Consider the following 19064-nt stretch of genomic DNA (forward strand, 5'->3'; position numbering starts at 1 on the left):
AATGAACACTCAAAATCAAAACATTTTAAATTTTATTTTAGTTACTACATTTTGAGCAAATTTTATATAAGCAAAGAATGCATTTTGATCATATTCATTCCAGTTCTTCCCACTAAGTTCTTAGATTCCCTTTCCTCTCCCCTCCCAACTTCATGCCCTCTTTTTTCTGTTTGTTTTTTTGTGTTCTGTTTTTTATTTTTATAGCTCACTCAGTCTTATTTGTGCTGTTTACATATTCATGTGTGGTCACTGGGAGCATGGTTGACCTAGTGGGGACTGCATTCGTACAGAAAACTGATTCCCGGACTGGAGAGATGGCTCAGTGGTTAAGAGCACTGACTGCTCTTCCAGAGGTCCTGAGTTCAAATCCCAGCAACCACATGGTGGCTCACAACCATCTGTAATGGGATCTGGTGCCCTCTTCTGGTGTCTGAAGACAGCTACAGTGTACTCATATACATTAAAAATAAACATTAAAAAAAGAAGAAGAAGAAAACTGATTCCCCCTTCCTGAGAAGCATCAGTTATCAGTAGCTCCTGTCTTAGTTAGGGTTTCATTGCTGTGAAGAAACACCATGATCAAGGCAACCGTTTAACTGGGGCTGGGTTACAGTTTCAGAGGTTTAGTCCATCATCATCAGAACAGAAAGCATGGCAGCCTCCAGACAGACATGGTGCTGGAGGAGCTAAGAGTTCTACATCTTGATGTGAAGTCAGTCAGGAGACTGAAATTCCATACTGGGTGGAGTTTGAGCATGTATATATGCTCAAATACATATAGTCTCAAAACCCCCACCCAAGTGACACACTTCCTACAACAAAACCACACCTACTCCAACAAGGCCACACCTCCTAATAGTGCCACTCCTGTGGGCCACACATTCAAATACAAGAGTCTGTGGAGGGGGTGTGTATATGGGGGAAACCTATCCAAACTGCCACAGCCCTCAGCTGGGGTGGGAGGTTGTGAGCCTCTCTCTGACCCATGTTGAATGTTCATGGGCCTGACAGCTGCCCCTCTCCTGGTGTGAACCCTGAGCCTTTTGGTGGAGGTGTGACCCAGATGTCGCACTGTGGCTGGGCACCACAGACTTCTCTTCTCTGCAGTTGTGTTTCTGCATTAGCAGTGCACGGTCCACTGCACAGAGGTTTCTCTGATGAGGCCTGAGCTGCAGTAATCTCTGGGCATAGAGGGTATTAATTTAGACCTGAGTCTGCTACTACCTCTACACAACAACAACAGCAGGCTTACTCCTGGAGCCCGGGACTCTCCCGCTATTACCTCCACACAACAGCAGGCCTACTCCTGGAGCCCGGGACTCTCCCGCCCACAGACCCTTGTCCACATCCAGAGCACTAGGTGAGCTCCTGCAAGCAGAGCTCACGTTTTATTTTAACACAATTTTAACCAAATTAATTTGTAAGTATCTTTATCTTCCATGCCTAAGATGGTTTTTAAAAACTATTACACTGTATTTTTATTCTTATTTTCAATTAACTACTAGCAAATGTGAAATATTAGATATTTTCAAATCATTCTTCTATAAATGAAAATGATGCTAAATAAATTTTAAAAAACTTTATAAGTAAATGCCAAATGAAAATAAGAAAAAATGAATTCCAGAAATTAAACAATAGGATCCAATATTGAAAGAAAGAAGGGGTTGGAGTGGTGGCACGTGCCTTTAATCCTAGCACTTAAGAGGCAGAGGAAGGCAGATTTTTGTAGGTTTGAATCTGTCATGGTCAACATAGTTTGAGTCCATCCTGGTCTACATAGCAAGTTCTAGGACAGTAAAGGCTATGTAAAGAGACTTTCTCTAGTCACCAGGTAGTGGTGTACACCTTTAATCTCAGCACTTGGGAGGCAGAGGCAGGAGAATCTCTGTGAGTTCTAGGCCAGCCTGGTTTGCAGAGTGAGTCCCAGGACAGCCAGGGCTACATAAAGAAACCCTGTTGCAAAAAAACAAAAAAACAACCAAACAAAAACAAAAAGAGACCTTCTCTTGGAAAAGAAAAAAAAGAAAATTGATTTGGTTATTCTCATAAATAAAAGATCTTGGATTTGACATGCACACAGTAATAAATTACATATAAGATGATAAATAAAGGGGGCTGGAGAGATGGCTCAGTGGTTAAGAGCACCGACTGCTCTTCCAGAGGTCCTGAGTTCAATTCCCAGCAACCACATGGAGGCTCACAACCATCTGTAATGGGATCTGATGCCCTCTTCTGGTGTGTCTGTGGATGGCTACAGTGTACTCATACAACTAAATAAATCTTAAAAAAAATAAGAAAAGAAAAATGTAAATAATATTTGAGCTTTTTAAAAGAAATGATGAGTAAAAATTCACTACTTAGGTTTTTTCCCTTTATCTCAAACTATTTCTGAATGCTACATCTTGCTTCCTAATATTCTCCTGCAATCTAACTTATGAAAATTATATTTTAGGTTATAATTGCCCCTGGAGTAGAAGAGACTGCTTTAATAATTCGACAAATTGCAGACCACAATTTAATGACGTCAAAGAGAGATCCTCATGAATGGTTGGATAAATCCTGGGTGGAAGTCTCACCTTCTAAGGTTACTTCTTCTAAATGTATAATCTAAACATTTGTGAAGCGGACAGCTATGAACCCCAACTCCCTCACTCATAGCTTATTTTTTTCCACACTCTCCAAATCGAGTTCTAAACCCAATGACAGCTGCTTTAATCTGCAGTCTAAAGTAGGTCACTCTCAAAAGACCCTGACTGAGGAGGCGCCGTACTGTTTTCCAGGAGGAAATGAACCTGCTAGACTTCCCCTGCATTAACCCTCTGGTGGCCCAGCTCATGCTACACGGAGCACCTTCCCTGCACTGGCTCCTGAGAGCAGCTCCTGCTGAGCTCCAGGAACTCCTGCCCCAGGTTCCAGGCAAAGTGCTGAAGGTGGGTCTGCGGCCCCTCCTCCTATTTGTACCACATGCGTTTCTGAATGACAGCCTCTGGCTTTGTTCTGGATCTCACACAGGAAAGAAATCATTTACTTGAACTAACTTTCAGACAGAATGGTCATTAGCTGCCATCTATGACATATGTTTTAAAGCTACCGTAGATAATTCAGCACAGTTTATCACATTATAAGGCATTTTGAAATATCATTGTGTTCATAAATATTCAATTAACACATTCATATTTCCCCTACCAAGAAGTTCTACCGCTCTCTTCCAGGGGTTCTGAGTTCAATTCCCAGCAACCGCACGGTGGCTCACAACCATCTGTAATGGTATCTGATGCCCCCTTCTGGTATGTCTGAGGACAGCAGCAGTGCACTTATATACATAAAATAAATACTTCTTTAAAAATAAAAGAACTTCTACCATAGTAGGGAAGAGAGCTTTAGAGTTACTGGTGATATTTTAAAATTCTTAGCATGGAATAGTATTCATATATAATTTGAATAACTAAAATAAAATCCATTGTATTTTTTGTGAAACTAAAACTTCTCTTAAAAAGTATAAAATTCCACTGCAAGCTGCTAAAAAAAATAGATCACAATGTTCTCTTTTAATGGCATTTAATTATTTCTTCTGTTAGTACACGGCACAATGTAGTCTCTATGAATTTAGCTAGGTATCGTCTTTGTTTTCTAGATTTATTACATTTTTTTTTTAATTTTCAGCATTTTTGTAGCATCACTTCCTTGTTCAAGATTAGTTCTTCCTCCATGACAACGTCTTGTCAGATTTCATCACTTCAGGAAGATATGAATCAAACCGATCTCTTTATTTCTCAGAGGTCAGCTCCTATCATTCAAGAACATGATGACTATTATTCCTATGACATCTCGGAAGAGACGGTGCGGAGAGACACAAGCTCTCCTAGGGAGCTGAGAGAAAGGCTGCCGCCATGCTTGTTGCCGGCTGCAGCACCGCACAGCCAGAGGAGCCGCTGGGAGGGCTCGGGCTGGGAGGGCTCCGGTTGTGGCCCTAACCCAGTGCAGAGGAACCCCTTCCTAATGAACACGGAATCAAAGAAAGACACGAGGCCTGCCCTTCCTGGCCCGAGGCATTCACAGTCAGATGTCTTTTCTCTGGGCCTAACGCAAGTAAGTTGTGAACCCAAAATGCCACCAACTGATTCTCAAAGAAGAGGCTCTCAAGATTTTGTAAATTATCCTGAAACTAAAGGACCCAGAAACATGCAAGTGTCCACCCTTGTCTTTTTACCAGAGGGCTCCCACCTTCACTGGGACTTTAAGAAAAACAGTTGTAGAAAACAGAGTTCTTCATTCCCTCCAAGCTGTGGAGCCGAACAGAGCACCTACAGCAAACGGTACTCTCAAAAGGACGACTTCTCCAGAGATCCGCCAGGGCGCGCGTTGGATGAGCTGGAAGACGTCACCTGTAGAAATGCGAATGCTGGGACTAAGGAGACTTTTTGGAGAGAACCTGTTCCCAGTTGGGATTCATTCTGTGCCACTGATTCTAATGTAAACCAAAGAGGATTCAAGGGCCTGAATTTCTGCCAAAGAGCCGGAAACTACCTCAGACAAAGAAGGCTCCCTGGATCTTCCTCTAACTGGGGAGATTACGAAACACCAACAGGTAACAGTAACAGTAACAGTTGACACACCTACTTCCCGTTATAACATTAAAGCCAAAAGTAGGGGCTGAAGAGATGGCACAGTGGCCAACAGCGCTTGCAGAGGACCCACGTGGCTCCCAGCAGCCACTCTGGGCAGCTCACACTACCTGAAACTCCAGCTCCAGCGGATCCCGACACCTGTGGGCTCCTGGACATACCCACATGCAGATGTGAACACATACACATAACTAAAATAATAAAAATATTTCACACCTGATAGCTCTATAATCAAACCTCAATGAATGTTTTGTTTAATTGATACACTTAATGTTCTCCATTAACTTTGGGCTTAAAAGAAAATCAAACTTAGTGGTAGAACAAAACATTTCAAATTCTTGTAGTATCAAAGGAACCACACAGTAACTTAAGTTTAAAATAGCACTCAGGAGGCAGAGGCTGGAGGATCTCTATGAGTTCAAGGCCAGCCTGATCTACATAGTGAGTTCCGGGACAACAAGGACTACATAGGAAAACCTGTTACAAAACAAACAGACAAACAAACAAATGAGAATAGAAAGAAGAAATTTAAAATAAAAGTAGCAAACTTACGTAGAGCAGAAGATGACCATGATTACAGAGAAGAGTCAGACTCTCTAAGAACACGTGTTTATTTGGCTAAGATATTAGGGCTGACGATGGCTCAGTCACTAAGGTGCTTACTGTGCAATCATGAGGACCTAAGTTTGATACCCAGAACCCACGTATAGGAGCCCAGCATTGCGGCCATGGCTCTAAATCCAGCACTTGCGAGGTAGAAACAGGTGGATCCATAGGGCTCGATGTCAGCCAGCGTATTTGATAAGCTCTAGGCCAGTAAGAGATTCTGTCTAAAAAATCAAATTAGGATTAATGGTATCTGAGCGCTCTCTCTCTCTCTCTCTCTCTCTCTCTCTCTCTCACACACACACACACACACACACACACACACACACACACACACACAGTTGCTTAACTCTATTAGGTAAGAACCCCTATTATCTTCTCTTTGATGGATATTTTAGACTTGGCTGATCATTTTATCATATTGCCTTTTAAAAAAAGATTTATTTTTTCTATGTGAGTACACTGTCACTGTCTTCAGACACACCAGAAGAGGGCATCAGATCCCATTACAGATGGTTGTGAGCCACAATTGAACTCAGGACCTCTGGAAGAGCAGTCAATGCTCTTAACCACTGAGCCATCTCTCCAGCCAAGGACAATTTTGTTTTCTCATTTCTACTCATTATGTCTTTATTTTATATATAAATATAATATATAAATATATAATTTCTTATGGCATTGACCTGAACATCTAGAACAAAATGTAAAGATCTCATAAGGCATATGAACTTAGCTTTGTCATGAAAGGTAGTCGGAGAAGAGAAATTTAAGTTTCAAAACTTCTTTCATAGTCTTCTTCATAAGATCAGAGGGGGCTCAGAAAAAAAAGACCTTAGGTTCTATGTTTTGTTAAAAGAGGGCTTCCTAATTCTCACTGTTTTCACCCTGCCCCGCCCCCTGCCTGCCCCGCCCCCTGCCTGCCCCGCCCCCTGCCTGCCCTCGCCTCCTCCTATGGCTCTGTCTGTTGTCTCCTGTCAGTAGACTTCCTTCTGCTCTCATATCCCACGTCTCCTGTATCGTTTTATCCCGGCTCCCGTGAAGGCCTCCCTCCTAGTTTGATGACCTATAGTAACCCCGTACGCACATGTACAAATCACAATCCAAGAACCTCCTGAAAGAAAAATATTCACGGCTGTTTCTCATCACCTGCTGTTCACTTAAAGCACTTTCAGTTCTGCCCCGTGTTCTGCAAATGTCACTTCAGTTTTAAAGCTGCATAAAATCCTGTTGTTTATAGGTACAGGGGTGCTATTAATTTGGTTCCTGATGTTTAGTTCTGATTTTTCATAATAAGAGTCATGATGGTGTTGTTTGTGCTTTATTATGTAGCTGTTTCATAAATGACCCAGATCAAACCCCACCCTTGGACTCTAGAACAAATTACACAGTGAACTCTATAGACTCTTGAACATGGACCACTTCCCTATATAATTCTCCCATTTTCTCCACGAGGAAGTTTCTAATTCTGACATTTAAGCTTTTGGACATATAGATGGGATACTCAAGGTATCTATGTACATTTTAATTCATTTACTTTTGAATAATTTTATTTTGCATGTGTATGTGTGTGGCATGTTTGCATGTGTGTATGAATGTTCATGTGTGGGTGCACATTTCCTGATGCATGTGCACATGTGTGTGCACATGAGGAAGATGCTGTCTGGAGCTGTGCACATACACATGCACACACAAGTATACATTCACACATGCACATGCCCCCCACACACACACACGCACAATTCACTTGCATAAATGAATTAGAATTTTTAAATAAAGACGTTGGAGTAGAGGCTGGACAGTTAATAAAATGTAAACATATAGAACACAGTATGAACAGTTCTGGTGGTTTACAGAGCCAAGGAGCAAAGCAGGTGTGAGTTCAAAGTCAGAGTGAGCACTGGACTTATTCTAGTCTGAAGATGTGTTGGAAACCTTCAGGGATTAGGAAGCCTGCCTGAGTTGTTTATTTCTAATGGCTTTATTTAAAGATATTAGAGCCAGGAGAGACTTTGGAGATCAAAGAACCTCGCAGAAGAGGATAATGGAGTCTGGGGATAATGAATGACTCACACAGTCTATGGGTGCACTGATCTTAAACAGCCACTGGGGACAGGTGCATTCATGTTAAAAACAAACCATGTTTCATATCTGCTTACCCCAATAAATGGTTTTCTTTTCTCCCTTTGACAGACTTAATGTACTCACAAGCACCACAACCTAAGAAACGCCGTCTAATGTATGAGAAAGTCCCCGGAAGAGTGGATGGGCAAACCCGGCTGAGGTTTCTGTGAAAAACAGAAGGGACAGTGCCACGTGCCAGATTCTACTTCCTCATGACAGTGCAGGAACAGTCAGTCAAGCTTGACGCCGCGTCACAGAAAATGCTATTGCTTTGCAGGTCCTCAGTGTTTCTGTCTAAGTCTGCTTGTCTGACTTATCAGTCAGTACACTATGCACAAGGCCCCAGAAGTACTCAGATTCATGTCTACTTCACAAGGCTTTTGTCTTTTTAAAGGTTTGTGCTTGCACTTATGTGTATGCATGTGGAATGTGTGCACTCTGGAGGCCAGAGGCCCCATCATAGTCTTTTTTTTTTAAGGTTTATTTTTTTGTTATTAAATTGTGTACATGCATGTTGGAATGTGCATATGGAGTGCAGCCCCTGTGGAGTCCAACCAGCAGAGGGCATCTAAGCCCTGGAGCCTTAGTTACTGGTGTTTGTGAGCCGTGTGATGCGGTGCTAGGAACCACCGTCCAGTCCTCCCCAGAAGCAGCAAGCACTTATAACCACTGAGCTCTCCTGAGCTCCCCACCCAGCACAGTCTGACAGTTGGAGTCAGGAAGTGAGGAGCACCACACAAGGGCAAAACTGCAGCCAGAGAAGCTCTGAGCAGTTCCCCCAGCCCAATGAGAAAGAGTGGGAAGAAATGCTTGCAACCTCAGCTGTGGGAAGGGCTCACATTCTGTTGTTTGTTGACTGACTGACTGACTGACTGACTGACTGACTGACTGATTGATTGATTGATTTTTGAGCTATCCTGGAACTCACTCTGTAAACCAGGCTGTCTCAAACTCAGAGGTCCTCCTGCCTCTGTCTCCCGAGGACTGGGACTAAAGGTGTGAGCCGCCACCACCACCACTACCCAGCGAGAGTTCCCGTTCTTAATACACAAACAACCCTTTCAAACTGGAGGGAAAAGGAAGCCTAGTAGAGTAAGTAAAATATCTAAACATATTCTCAGAACAAGACAACTCTGTAAGTATTTAGGATAAGCAACCTCATGGTTTGTTTCAGAGGTGTTGGCTACTAAATAAATCACTGGTTCCACCTCTCACATTGACAGGAGGTTGGAAATACAGACTCCTAGTCAGCCAGTCAGAGAAGACCGCTTTCCTTCTGTATTGTCTGTCTGTCCTTTCAGAGCTCCCTCTAGACAACAGCTAATAAATGTAAGATGACTTGACTCAGGAATTATATTACTAAGAATTTATCTTAAATAAATATTACCTATAACATGAAACCTATTGTAAGTACAGCTTGTAATAGGTAAAAATTGTATACTTGCTACCAGAGGACAAAGCAAACATTTAGAGTATAGAATACCGTAAACGTATGAAGAAACTAATGTGCTCTGACCATAGTGAAAATGGACCGTTCCAATTTGCTCAAAATGATTTTATACATATGGGGGTGTTTGAGCAAGTGTGGATCCCACTGATCCTTCTGATGCATGGGAAACTGCTGGGGAGTTAAGCTCAGTGGTGTGATTCCCCACAGAGCTCTGGGATTGGTTCCCAGCAGTTCATAAACTGGGTCTGCCAAAGTCAACGATCACTATCATTGGCTACACAACTGGTTTGACACCATCCCTGGAATAGATGAAGCTATTCAGAGGGGGAGGAAAGGCTAAGAAGACTGGAGTGAAGCCACTAAAACGTGCTTCAGAGAAAGGCACGGAGCAGGGCCTGAGGCTTCATAAGCTCACAAGGTGCCGAGCAGCCTCGTTCTGCTCCTTTCCTCCAAGTTTTCTTCCATAACCTCTGTTGTTGTTTTTCTTTTCTGTCTTTTTTCCATTTTTTTCCTCACACAGAAAATGCTGTGCTTAGCAGTTCCCCGGCCTGGCCAGGGGGCTGCAAGTCCAGAAGCAAGCGTGGGTCTTCTTTCACCCTACTGTGCTCTCCTCAGCCAGCTTAAGGTGCAGGACGCTGTGCTCTCACTTGCTTTGTCTTATAATGTTGTCCCTGATTAAACTTTCTAGTGTTAAACTCCTAACCCCATTTTCCTATTGCTTATTTTTAATGAGTAGATAATTTAAGGCTGTTTAAACTTTTCCATAGCAGTGCCAAGACACTTCCAGTTCGTGTTTTGTAATGAATATAACAAGTATCAAAATCTAACACTGCCAAAAAGGTAATTACAGCATGCCATTTTTTTCTTTTTTTTTTTTTTCTCCATCTTTATTAAATTGGGTATTTCGTACTTACATTTCAATTGTTATTACCTTTCCCGGTTCCCAGGCAAACATCCCCCTAACCCCTCCCCCTTCCCTTCTATATGGGTGTTCCCCTCCCCATTCTCCCCCCATTACCACCCTCCCCCCAACAATCACGTTCACTGGGGATCCAGCCTTGGCAGGACCAAGGGCTTCCCCTTCCACTGGTGCTCTTACTAGGATATTCATTGCTACCTATGCGGTTGGAGCCCAGGGTCAGTCCATGTATAGTCTTTGGGTAGTGGCTTAGTCCCTGGAAGCTCTGGTTTGTTGGCATTGTTGTTCATATGGGGCCTCAAGCCCCTTTAAGCTCTTTCAGTCCTTTCTAAGATTCCTTCAATGGGGGTCCCATTCTCAGTTCAGTGGTTTACAGCACGCCATTTTATCAGTCTGAACACTCTAATGCAGTATTTCCAGACCAAATGGAAACGAGCAACACTTCAAATCAATCAAACCCACCTGAGTATAGAGACTGATCCATGACAAGGCATGCATTAATATAATTCTTCATTAAGGAAGCGTTATAAGCATTATCTAATTTCCCCTAAGATACTTTACAAAGTTCTGCATGTTTGTTTGTTTTTTTTAATTTGCATGCAGGTGGGTTTCAGTGTGGCATTTTCATCATTTGTTTTCAATTTTTAAAAATTATATTGTTTAATTCAGCAGCTTCCAAGGCAATCTCACTGACCCATGAAGTAGTTTTTGTCCTCCATGTTTGAAAGAGAGATACAGAACAAGTATTGAATTTCCTCAGATAACTGTCAGGCTGAGGGTCCCTTCTTTCACTGGAGATTTCCTATGTCAAATCAGCTCCTGAGCAGGCGTCAGTCCCTCCTGACGCTGCTGGACCTGACCCTCCTGCCGCTGCTGGACCTGACTTGCCTCCACTTAGAACAGTTAGAGCTGTAGAACGCCCACGGCTCCCCTGAACTCCCTTCTGCAGTGCTGCTGAAGGAGACAGTGCATCCAAAGAGGGTTTAGTGTGGGGTGGAAACTTGGAACGCTCACTGAAATCCTCCTAACCAAGACGCAGGACACACATACAATGCTAATGGTAGGAGGCAAGAGTTTGAAAGAACAAACAACAAAAATGATAGCATAAAACTGCAGACAAGACTAAACAAAAAATAGAAACATCAAAAGGACACCCAAATTATGATTAATTTACTGATATCTGAGTGATGCCTGGAGTTAGAGAGGCCCAGCCCATGGCTTCATTTTCTCCACTTTGTATTCCTACGACTTCTCTGTGGTGAATGCCACGCCGGGCGACGTCAGAGAGCAGCTGTGGCTGGGAATTGAGGGTTTTTCATGTTATGCTCACATCTGTATTTGGAGGCACTGATGGAGTTCTACAGGGGTTCCAACCCCAATCTCACCTTCTGCACTCACACTCACCAGCAAACAGAGATCCATGGGGCCCAAAAGACCACACCAAACACAAACTACTGTTGTCATGGAAAATGATGAATTAGGCAAAAATTTTATTTCCAAGCTCTTCAAAGATTATCACAAACACAAACTTTCCTTCTAAAAGTGTCCCCAATTAAATCAAAGGCACATCACCCCCAATAAAATATGTGTGACATGAGTTCTTTTAGGTTATAATATCTTCATATTTTGTTTTTAACCAATTGCAACGTTCTAAGTGTAGATCACATTTAAACATTTTTAAAGGCATGAGCACACTTTTCAAAGCATCAGACACAATTATAAGTTGTAGAGTACAGGAACTAAAGAAAGTTCTAATGGCTTCACACGGGAGGGCCACCTAACAACATATCCATGCTCTGTGTGCTGAGGAGCGGCTCCCCAGCTTCCTGTCCAGGTCAGACCGTTTGCTCACTGGGACTGGAAAGGCCTCCTTTACAAAGCCAGCATATCAATCATTCCCCAATTTATACTTTGTCTAATTTAGTAACTGTAAATTTTATGAAAATTTTTATTACAGTATAAAAATGTTAGGAAAATTACAAATACTCAGTTTTTGGAAATACAACATTTCCATCCAGAAATGCAAATACCAGTAAACAAAACGTGCCTCCATCCCAGGCAGGGCCGCACAGGCTTGACTGAGAGATGCACCCAGTGAGTCTGGTAATGAGGTTAAAAAATAAGACAAAACATTGATTTCTGTAGAATTTTGACCTAGGACCAGGCCACAGAGAAAATGATTTGGCTCTTGAAATCTGTTTTCTTGGGACTTGGCAGCAGTCATCCATCACCATGCACACACAGGTTCCTCAGAGAGCTTCTTCCCTGTTGAAGAGAGTTCCATTGGTTTTCAATTTAGTGAGATTTACTTGTAAAGGAACCTTATCATTTCACAGGACCCCAAAAATGCACAACACAGAAAACGTCTCGTGAATGCAATAGACAGTGTGAGCACGCCCTCGGACAGACAGCACTCAGGCCGGGGCTTCATGGAGCCGCCATGCCATGGAGCAGTTAATTACCTTGGCACCAAGTGTGCCGCTCCCTTGACTGCGTAACTCCTTTCTCATAGCGGAACTGAACGTGAACAGTTTCCTTTTACAAACGTGAAAAGGATGATCACTTACTGTGTAAATACAGAATTTGAAATATGTTGGTCCCAGGACTGATAACCTAGAAATACGGGAATGTCCGGGGTGAGGGCCTTGCACATGCTGGGCAGCTGGGCTACACCGCTTTTGAGACAGTCGTCATAAGTTAGCCAGGTCACTCTTGAACTCACCCAGTTTTAGTTTCTTTATAGTTTTTAAGGTTGGTGGGTAGGCAAAAGTGGAGACTGCTGGATTCATACTGGTTTCACCATATCTTACACAAGAGCCAAGCAGGAAGTAGGTCTAGTGGGAAGGGCTGCTTCCTCTTGACACAGAGCAGCCTGGGGGAGAAGTAGGGAGTCCACAACCAGGGCATGCACACTACTGGCTTACCCTACCTCTCCTGCACTCTCGTTGAGAGTGGACAGGATCTATACTTTTAAAATGTTTTTTTTTTTTTTTTTTTTTTTCGGAGCTGGGGACCGAACCTATGGCCTTGCGCTTGCTAGGCAAGTACTCTACCACTGAGCTAAATCCCCAACCCCTTAAAATGGTTTTAATGAAGAGGATTCTTTCATAAATCTCCCCAAAAATTAAAGTGTTTGGAGCCCTACAGCCGCTGATTGTTATTATGAGCCAAACAGGGCATCCTGACAGTCACTGGGTAGAACTGGCTTCCTCAGAGCGCCAGGCTCTGAATCATTTCAAGATCTACTTAACAAGAAAGCCTGAGGTTCTGTTCTGCTGATCACTGAAAATAAACCTTTTGTAAATCTCCTATGACATACTAGTTTTTCACGTCAACGGGTATGTCAACAAAATATTTTCCTGATGCTGGCTTTCCTGAGTGAACAGTTGTAAAAGTCTGCATTAGCCATGCCTGTGTGACTTACCCTTCCTTCTGAATCTGTTGGGGATGGGGTACCATCCGGATTTAGCCATTTAAGATCTTGGAATGTGGGTTCATAGTTTCCGTGTTCGTTCTGGTGTCTTTATTCTGACTCTGAGTTGCTTCTGGACATCCTGAGTCTCATTCATGGTCAGCTTTGTGTCTGTTCCTTGCTGTGAGTTCTTGGTTCTAAAAATGCCTTAGAGGGTTCCTGTTTCATTTCTTGCCTTGGCCCCTCTCTCTTACTTTTTTCCTTTTCCCTACTGTTACAATTTCTGTTAGATCCAAATGCTGACTTGTTATGTAGTTGGTTTATGTTAAATTTTTAACTCTTAAGGTTGTACTTTTTTCTATAGAAATGTTTGTAATTTTCATTTTTATCTAGTGGATTAAACTTTATTCTTATCTATAAATCATTAAAAATATAGAAATGTAAAACCTCAATGCAAAACACTCAAATTCATGTCATCCTAATTAATAAATCACCAGAAATGTGTCTTCAGTTATCGGGCTACTAAAACTTGTTAGCCCTTTACACACACACACACACACACACACACACACACACACACACACACACACACACAGCAGTAGACCATCAGCTACATTTGATCTTCCATGAAAACAGAGATATGACCCAGGCATTGGGGTCACATGTCTTTAATCCCAGCCCTGAGGAGGCAGAGACAGGCAGATCTCTGTGAATTCAAGGCCACCCCACAGACCAAGTCTGCGTTGCACAGACCATAACAAACAAAACAGGGCTATTTAGGAAGCTGCTACAGAGAAACAATAGCCCAAGGCAGGCTTGAGTTAGCTCACTTGCTCCTCAGTCAAGTCCTTTGTCCCAGCAGCTGCTGTCAGTTGGTAACACGGAACAGCAGACCACAACTCTGGGATGCTGTCAGGGCAGAGAGGGAATTAAGGTCAAGAAATATTGCTGGTCAGCTCAGTTAAAGAGCTCATGTGTGTAAGGCGACAGCATATCACAGACAGTGCCAAGAGAACAGGCTTCTCTCAGCCAGACAGACCTCTTCCACGTGCAGGGAAGCTACAGCCCAGAAGCACCCATCGGGCAAGGCAGCATTCTGACAATCTTTTTCAACCTCTGTTGCCCAAATCCTTTGGGAAGCTCCCTGAAGACACTACGGCCCCAAGATGACACAGCGCACCCCAACTCACCAGTCTTCAGAGTAAAGCACAGGACCTGGGCTCCCGGAAGGGGTTGCTTCCAGCCGGAACACCAAGCAGCAGGGCGTCCTTGCATGCATTCTGTATGCAGTACTGCTGAAGCTCTGCAGCTGCCTGAGAGACCTGAGACAAACAAAGCAAGCACAGTGTGTGACCGTCGCTCACCGCCCCGCCGCTCACCGCCCCGCTCACAGCCAGGCGCAGCAGCAGGCCCCACACAGCCTGAGGTGGGACACCACTGCTGTCATCCAAGGCTCTCTGCTAATTGCAGCCACTCATCCCCACAATGGAAGACTATACAGTCTACGATTGAGTATGGGATACTTTCGAATTGCTTTAACAAGGGAAATGTAACTTTAATCCATTTAGAATTCTAGTTTAAGACCAAATTGGTAAGGAAATGGCTCGTTCTCAAGTTCCCAGTACAAATATGTAAAACACGAACTGATAATCTAAAGTTGCCGTGTGAACGAGGTTGGTTGGGGCTTTGTCCAGTCTGTGCGGAACAAGTGACAGAATTATTCTGTGCGGTTCAGAAGTACAGCTTGCTGGTTAGGAATGTGGTCTCTGGGGCTGAGGGTGGGGCTCAGTGATTGAATGCTGCCTAGCACAAGGGAGGCCGGGGGGGTCAGTCCCTAGGACAAAACACAAAAACAACAGAATTCCAGATAATCATCATCATCGTCATAATAAATAAAACAGGACCGTTATGTGTTAGCCACGGTCTGCGTTTATATGTTGAAATTTAATCTCCATTATGAAGGGTGGAAACTTGTTTATGTATTTTTTATATATGGGTGTTTTATCTGCATGTACATCTGTATCCCAAAAGAGGACACTGGATTCTATTAGACTACATTACAGATGGTTGTGAGTCACTTGGTGGGTGCTGGGAATTGAACTCAAGACCTCAGGAAGAATAGCCAATGCTCTTAATCACCGAGCCATTTCTCCAGCTCCAAGACCTTGGACCCTCTAGAACCATAAACTAAAGTAAACTTTTTAAAAATCTTACTCTGTCTGTGGTACTTGGCTATTGGCAACAGAAAACTGACTAATACATGTTTCATGTATGTTCCATATGTTACATGTATGTTATAGCTGCTTACCATATGTTTACAGTTGCCACCAAGCTTCTGAAAGGCCTTAGGGATTTGCTTTTAGAGCTAGAATTTTTAAAATACAATATAACCAGACTAACATTTAAGCTAATTTTTCCATCAATTGAAACTCAATGTTTTCACACTAATTATAACTAGAGCTAATAATGGTTTTATGTTAAGTTACTGATTTTCAAAGAAATGCAGAACCAATCATGCCCAGGGACCGTGTGTCAGGGAACTGGGTGAACTCTACATGTGGGGAGTAGGAGACTCTCTCAGGACCCCTGGGGAAAGGAGCCCAACCAGACCCTAGCATAAAGGACTTGGTGATAAAGGTAAAGTGGGGGTGAGCAAAGAAACAAGCTGAGGTCGGTCAGGACCCTCAGCAGCAGCAAGGGAGAGACTCTGGGAGGCAGAAAACCAACCTCGAACCCTGCAAGCCGCCTCCTGCCATGGAGGATGGCTTGTCCCACCTGGGTTATTTGACTCTCAACTCCGGGGAGGATTCCTCCGGACAGCAATCTGCAGTCCCTGGGAAGGGCCTGGCCGATCTCTCTCAGCAGGCCAAGAGCATCCAAGACTGAGCCCTGAAATGAAGCTGACTAGTTCTGGAACATGACTCCCTTGAAATACTGCCCAATTTCACCCGTGTGTGTGTGTGTGGGGGGGTGATCATCCACAATCCTTTTTCAAGTGCAGGTAAGAGTCTCTTCCCTCTATAGTGTCCATAGGGTGAGCAGGCATTTGATTCAGTTTTCCTTCCAGGTCTGATGCCCAATGGTACCGAACACTTTCAACAACTCTTTTTCGTTCCCTATTTTCTCTCCTGGGCAGCTCTGTTCTCTGCTAGGAGCTCCAGCCAGCACCCGTAACTGCTCCCTTTGCAAAATGAGGGAAGAGGGAACACAGCTTCAATCACCCCCCACAAGAACCTTTTACTCTCTTCCGCCAAGCTCGCAATGACCACTAGTTATCGCTGTTCCCTGTATGTCTTCATCACCAGAAGCTGACTTTGCTCCCTCTTTCTTATCTGGGTCCAGCCACACCTTGGTCTCTGACTTCACCCCTACTTTCTAGCACACTTCCTGCTCACCTCCTACCTGGATCAAACTCCTTTAGCTTTCTGCCCTCAAAATCCTTGGTGGTCAGATGCTAGCAAGGAAAAAGGAACCACAAGCGGTACAGGCCCCCTATCTCAGTGTCCAGGTTGCGACTGCCCAGGCCGGTGAGCTCCATGGTGGACAGTAAGCACTTCCTTCACCCTTTGCTAACGCCCAGTCCACTGTCCCTGTTTCACAACTTCCCACAGCTTGTCCCACAGCTTCCTGTTTCACAAGACTGCCATCGCCAAGACCTGTAATCCGTTACCAGGCACTCTATACACATCTTCACCTTTTTTCCTGACCCAAAGATGTCACCCCAAACCCTTGTCCCTTCTACATTCACCTTGTCTCCATTTTCTTTGACAAAACGACAAAATAAAATAAATAAATCTTTCCTATCAACCCCAAACTCTTTTATTTTGGGAGTAATTTTTTAACCTGCCCGGCCTCTTACAAAAGTCCACTACACCTTCCACTACACCTTATGGCGAGTCTCTGTACCCCGCGCTTCTGTCCCTTTATCTTGTAAACCTGGGTATCTGAAATCATTTTGTTTATTTATTAGTTTGTTTACCGCATCCACCTGCATCCCCTGGAGTAGCACCGGGTCAAGGGTTAAGAAACTGACTAGCACAATGGTGTGCTCAACCAATCCACACAGAGAATTACACTAGCTGCCAACCAATCACACGTTCAGCCAACAGAGTGGTAAACACTGGCTGTATTTGCAGGCCTTTAATTTAATTTTATCTCAGGGGTGTTTTGCCAGCATGTCTGTGCACCACGCGCATGCCTAGTGCCTGAGGAGGCTAGAAGAGGGCATCGGGTCCCCCAAAACTGACATTACAGATGGTTGTGGGCCTCTCTCTCTCTCTCTCTCTCTCTCTCTCTCTATCTCTCTCTCTATCTCTCTCTTTCCCCACCCCACCCCGTGTGTGTGTGTGTGTGTGTGTGTGTGTGTGTGTGTGTGTGTGTGTGTGCGCGCGCGCGCGGTGGGAATTGAACCCGGGTCCTCCAGAAGAGCAGCCAGTGAGCTGAGCCATCTCTCTGGCCTCCGCACCCCTCTTCTGACAATCCTCTCTCTCATCTTTCTCTTCTGAACTGTCCCTGGCAGCACGTTACAAGTGCTGCTCTTTGTCTATTTCACACTCCTATATTTTAAGGACCTCTTTCGGCCTCTGTCCATGCAGCGAAATCTCCCCTGGATATCTCTGTAAAATCTATAGATCCAAAACCTAACTCATTTCCCCAACTCTCCCTTCCGATGCCCCAGCTGAGGAAGGCCGAGCATCCTTCTGTCTCGCTCACATCAGTTCAGTCGGTGGCCTCCCTCCCCATCTCTAAGCAGCATCCTCCAGCAGCCCGGCTGGCAGAGTCCAGGCCGCCAGCGTGTCGCCAGCGGGCTGTGGACACGCCCACGGAGCCCTCAGATCTGGTCCCTGGGACAGTTTGAGTCGCCGGAAGCACCCGTGGAGCCTCCAGAGCTGGCTCGGGAATCCGGCCTGGAGCCATCCCGCACCCACGCGCGGCTCGCGAGCACCCGAGGCCCCGGCGCGCGCCCGGCCCGGTAGCCGCCACTTCCGCCCGGCCGCGGCCTCCCGCTTGCCCCTCGGTCGGTGGCGGGGCTGGCGCCGGGGTCCGGCTGGGCAGACGCTCACCTTGATCCTCTCCACGCCGGCCTCCAGCTTCAGCTGCTCCACCAGGCGCTGCAGGGCGCTCACGCTGGCCCCGGAAGACATGGCGGCTAAGGCTGCGTGCAGCGGGCTCGGCTGGGCGGAACCGCAGCCGATCGGGGTGCCGCCCCGGGGCGGGGAAGCCGCCGCGCCCGCCCTGCTGTCCCCTGCGCTGGGTTCGCGAGCTGCCCGGCCCGGGTCGCCGCTGCCTCGGAACAAACCTAGGTGGCGCCTGTGCTGCGAAGGGGAGGGCACTGTAGGACTTCCATGGAAGAGCAAGTCTAACCTTCAAGGAAATCCTACTTGTTGGTCTGATACCGAATAAAATTACACCAGCTCTCTCACCTCCTATGGCCTTTGTTAACAGTCTTCTCCTGAGTGTTTGTTTTTAGTGTGCACATTACAAAACTGAGATCATTGTGCAAAAACTTGAGGTTTGTTTTGTTTTTTTTGTTTTTGTTTTTTACATTACTATGTAATGATTCTATCGCCATCTTTGCACACCATCGTATCTGTCAATATTCGCTAACCTGGGTAATGCATAAAGACAATATCGGTGGACTTGCTAAACGTCAAGGCCCAGAGACTTTAAAACATTGGTTTAATTACTTAAAAATAGCTTCAAGGCTCAAATTCTCATCTCCTGATTCAACTCTGAGGGTTGGTCTTGTCCTCAAGGTGGATAGACTCGGTAGTGCTGTGGGGGGAAAAACTCCATGCTTTCCTTTAGGCCTGTCTAAACATATGGGGGAGGGAGTGGGATCCTCGAATGGGTTTCCCTGGCTCATAGTGAATACCGCCTTCCCTTAAACCAATTGCTACTTTGATTGCTGAAGTACACAATTTCCCGGCT

At 44.7% G+C, this 19064-nt stretch overlaps 2 protein-coding genes across 2 annotated transcripts in view; one reads left to right on the plus strand and one right to left on the minus strand.

The window, feature by feature from the left end:
* Shoc1 (shortage in chiasmata 1) overlaps nucleotides 1-7574 on the plus strand; it is an 82659-nt gene extending 75085 nt beyond the window's left edge. Inside the window, exons 25-28 of the mRNA XM_032889733.1 lie at nucleotides 2453-2584; nucleotides 2781-2930; nucleotides 3664-4588; nucleotides 7422-7574. Of these exons, the coding sequence (XP_032745624.1) occupies nucleotides 2453-2584; nucleotides 2781-2930; nucleotides 3664-4588; nucleotides 7422-7522 (1308 nt within the window). The 3' untranslated portion in view covers nucleotides 7523-7574. The remainder of the gene's footprint in view (nucleotides 1-2452; nucleotides 2585-2780; nucleotides 2931-3663; nucleotides 4589-7421) is intronic.
* A 3602-nt stretch (nucleotides 7575-11176) lies between these two features.
* On the minus strand, nucleotides 11177-18335 carry Gng10 (G protein subunit gamma 10). The gene is made up of 3 exons (XM_032903559.1): nucleotides 18197-18335; nucleotides 14324-14455; nucleotides 11177-11986 (listed from the first exon to the last, which is right to left on the minus strand). The coding sequence occupies exons 1-2, from the start codon at nucleotides 18275-18277 to the stop codon at nucleotides 14330-14332; spliced, it is 207 nt and encodes a 68-aa protein (XP_032759450.1). The 5' UTR covers nucleotides 18278-18335; the 3' UTR covers nucleotides 11177-11986; nucleotides 14324-14329.
* Between the last annotated feature and the right edge of the window lie 729 nt (nucleotides 18336-19064).

Source organism: Rattus rattus, chromosome 1, assembly GCF_011064425.1.
Source record: "Rattus rattus isolate New Zealand chromosome 1, Rrattus_CSIRO_v1, whole genome shotgun sequence".
NCBI classification, from domain to species: Eukaryota; Metazoa; Chordata; class Mammalia; order Rodentia; family Muridae; genus Rattus; species Rattus rattus.

Excerpts from the sequence above, each read along its gene's own strand:
- Gng10 (XM_032903559.1), bottom strand. The coding sequence starts at position 18,277 with ATGTCTTCCGGGGCCAGCGTGAGCGCCCTGCAGCGCCTGGTGGAGCAG. Across the intron at positions 14,456-18,196 it reads CCGGCGTGGAGAGGATCAAG|GTCTCTCAGGCAGCTGCAGA; the intron begins GTGAGCGTCTGC and ends TGTTTGTCTCAG.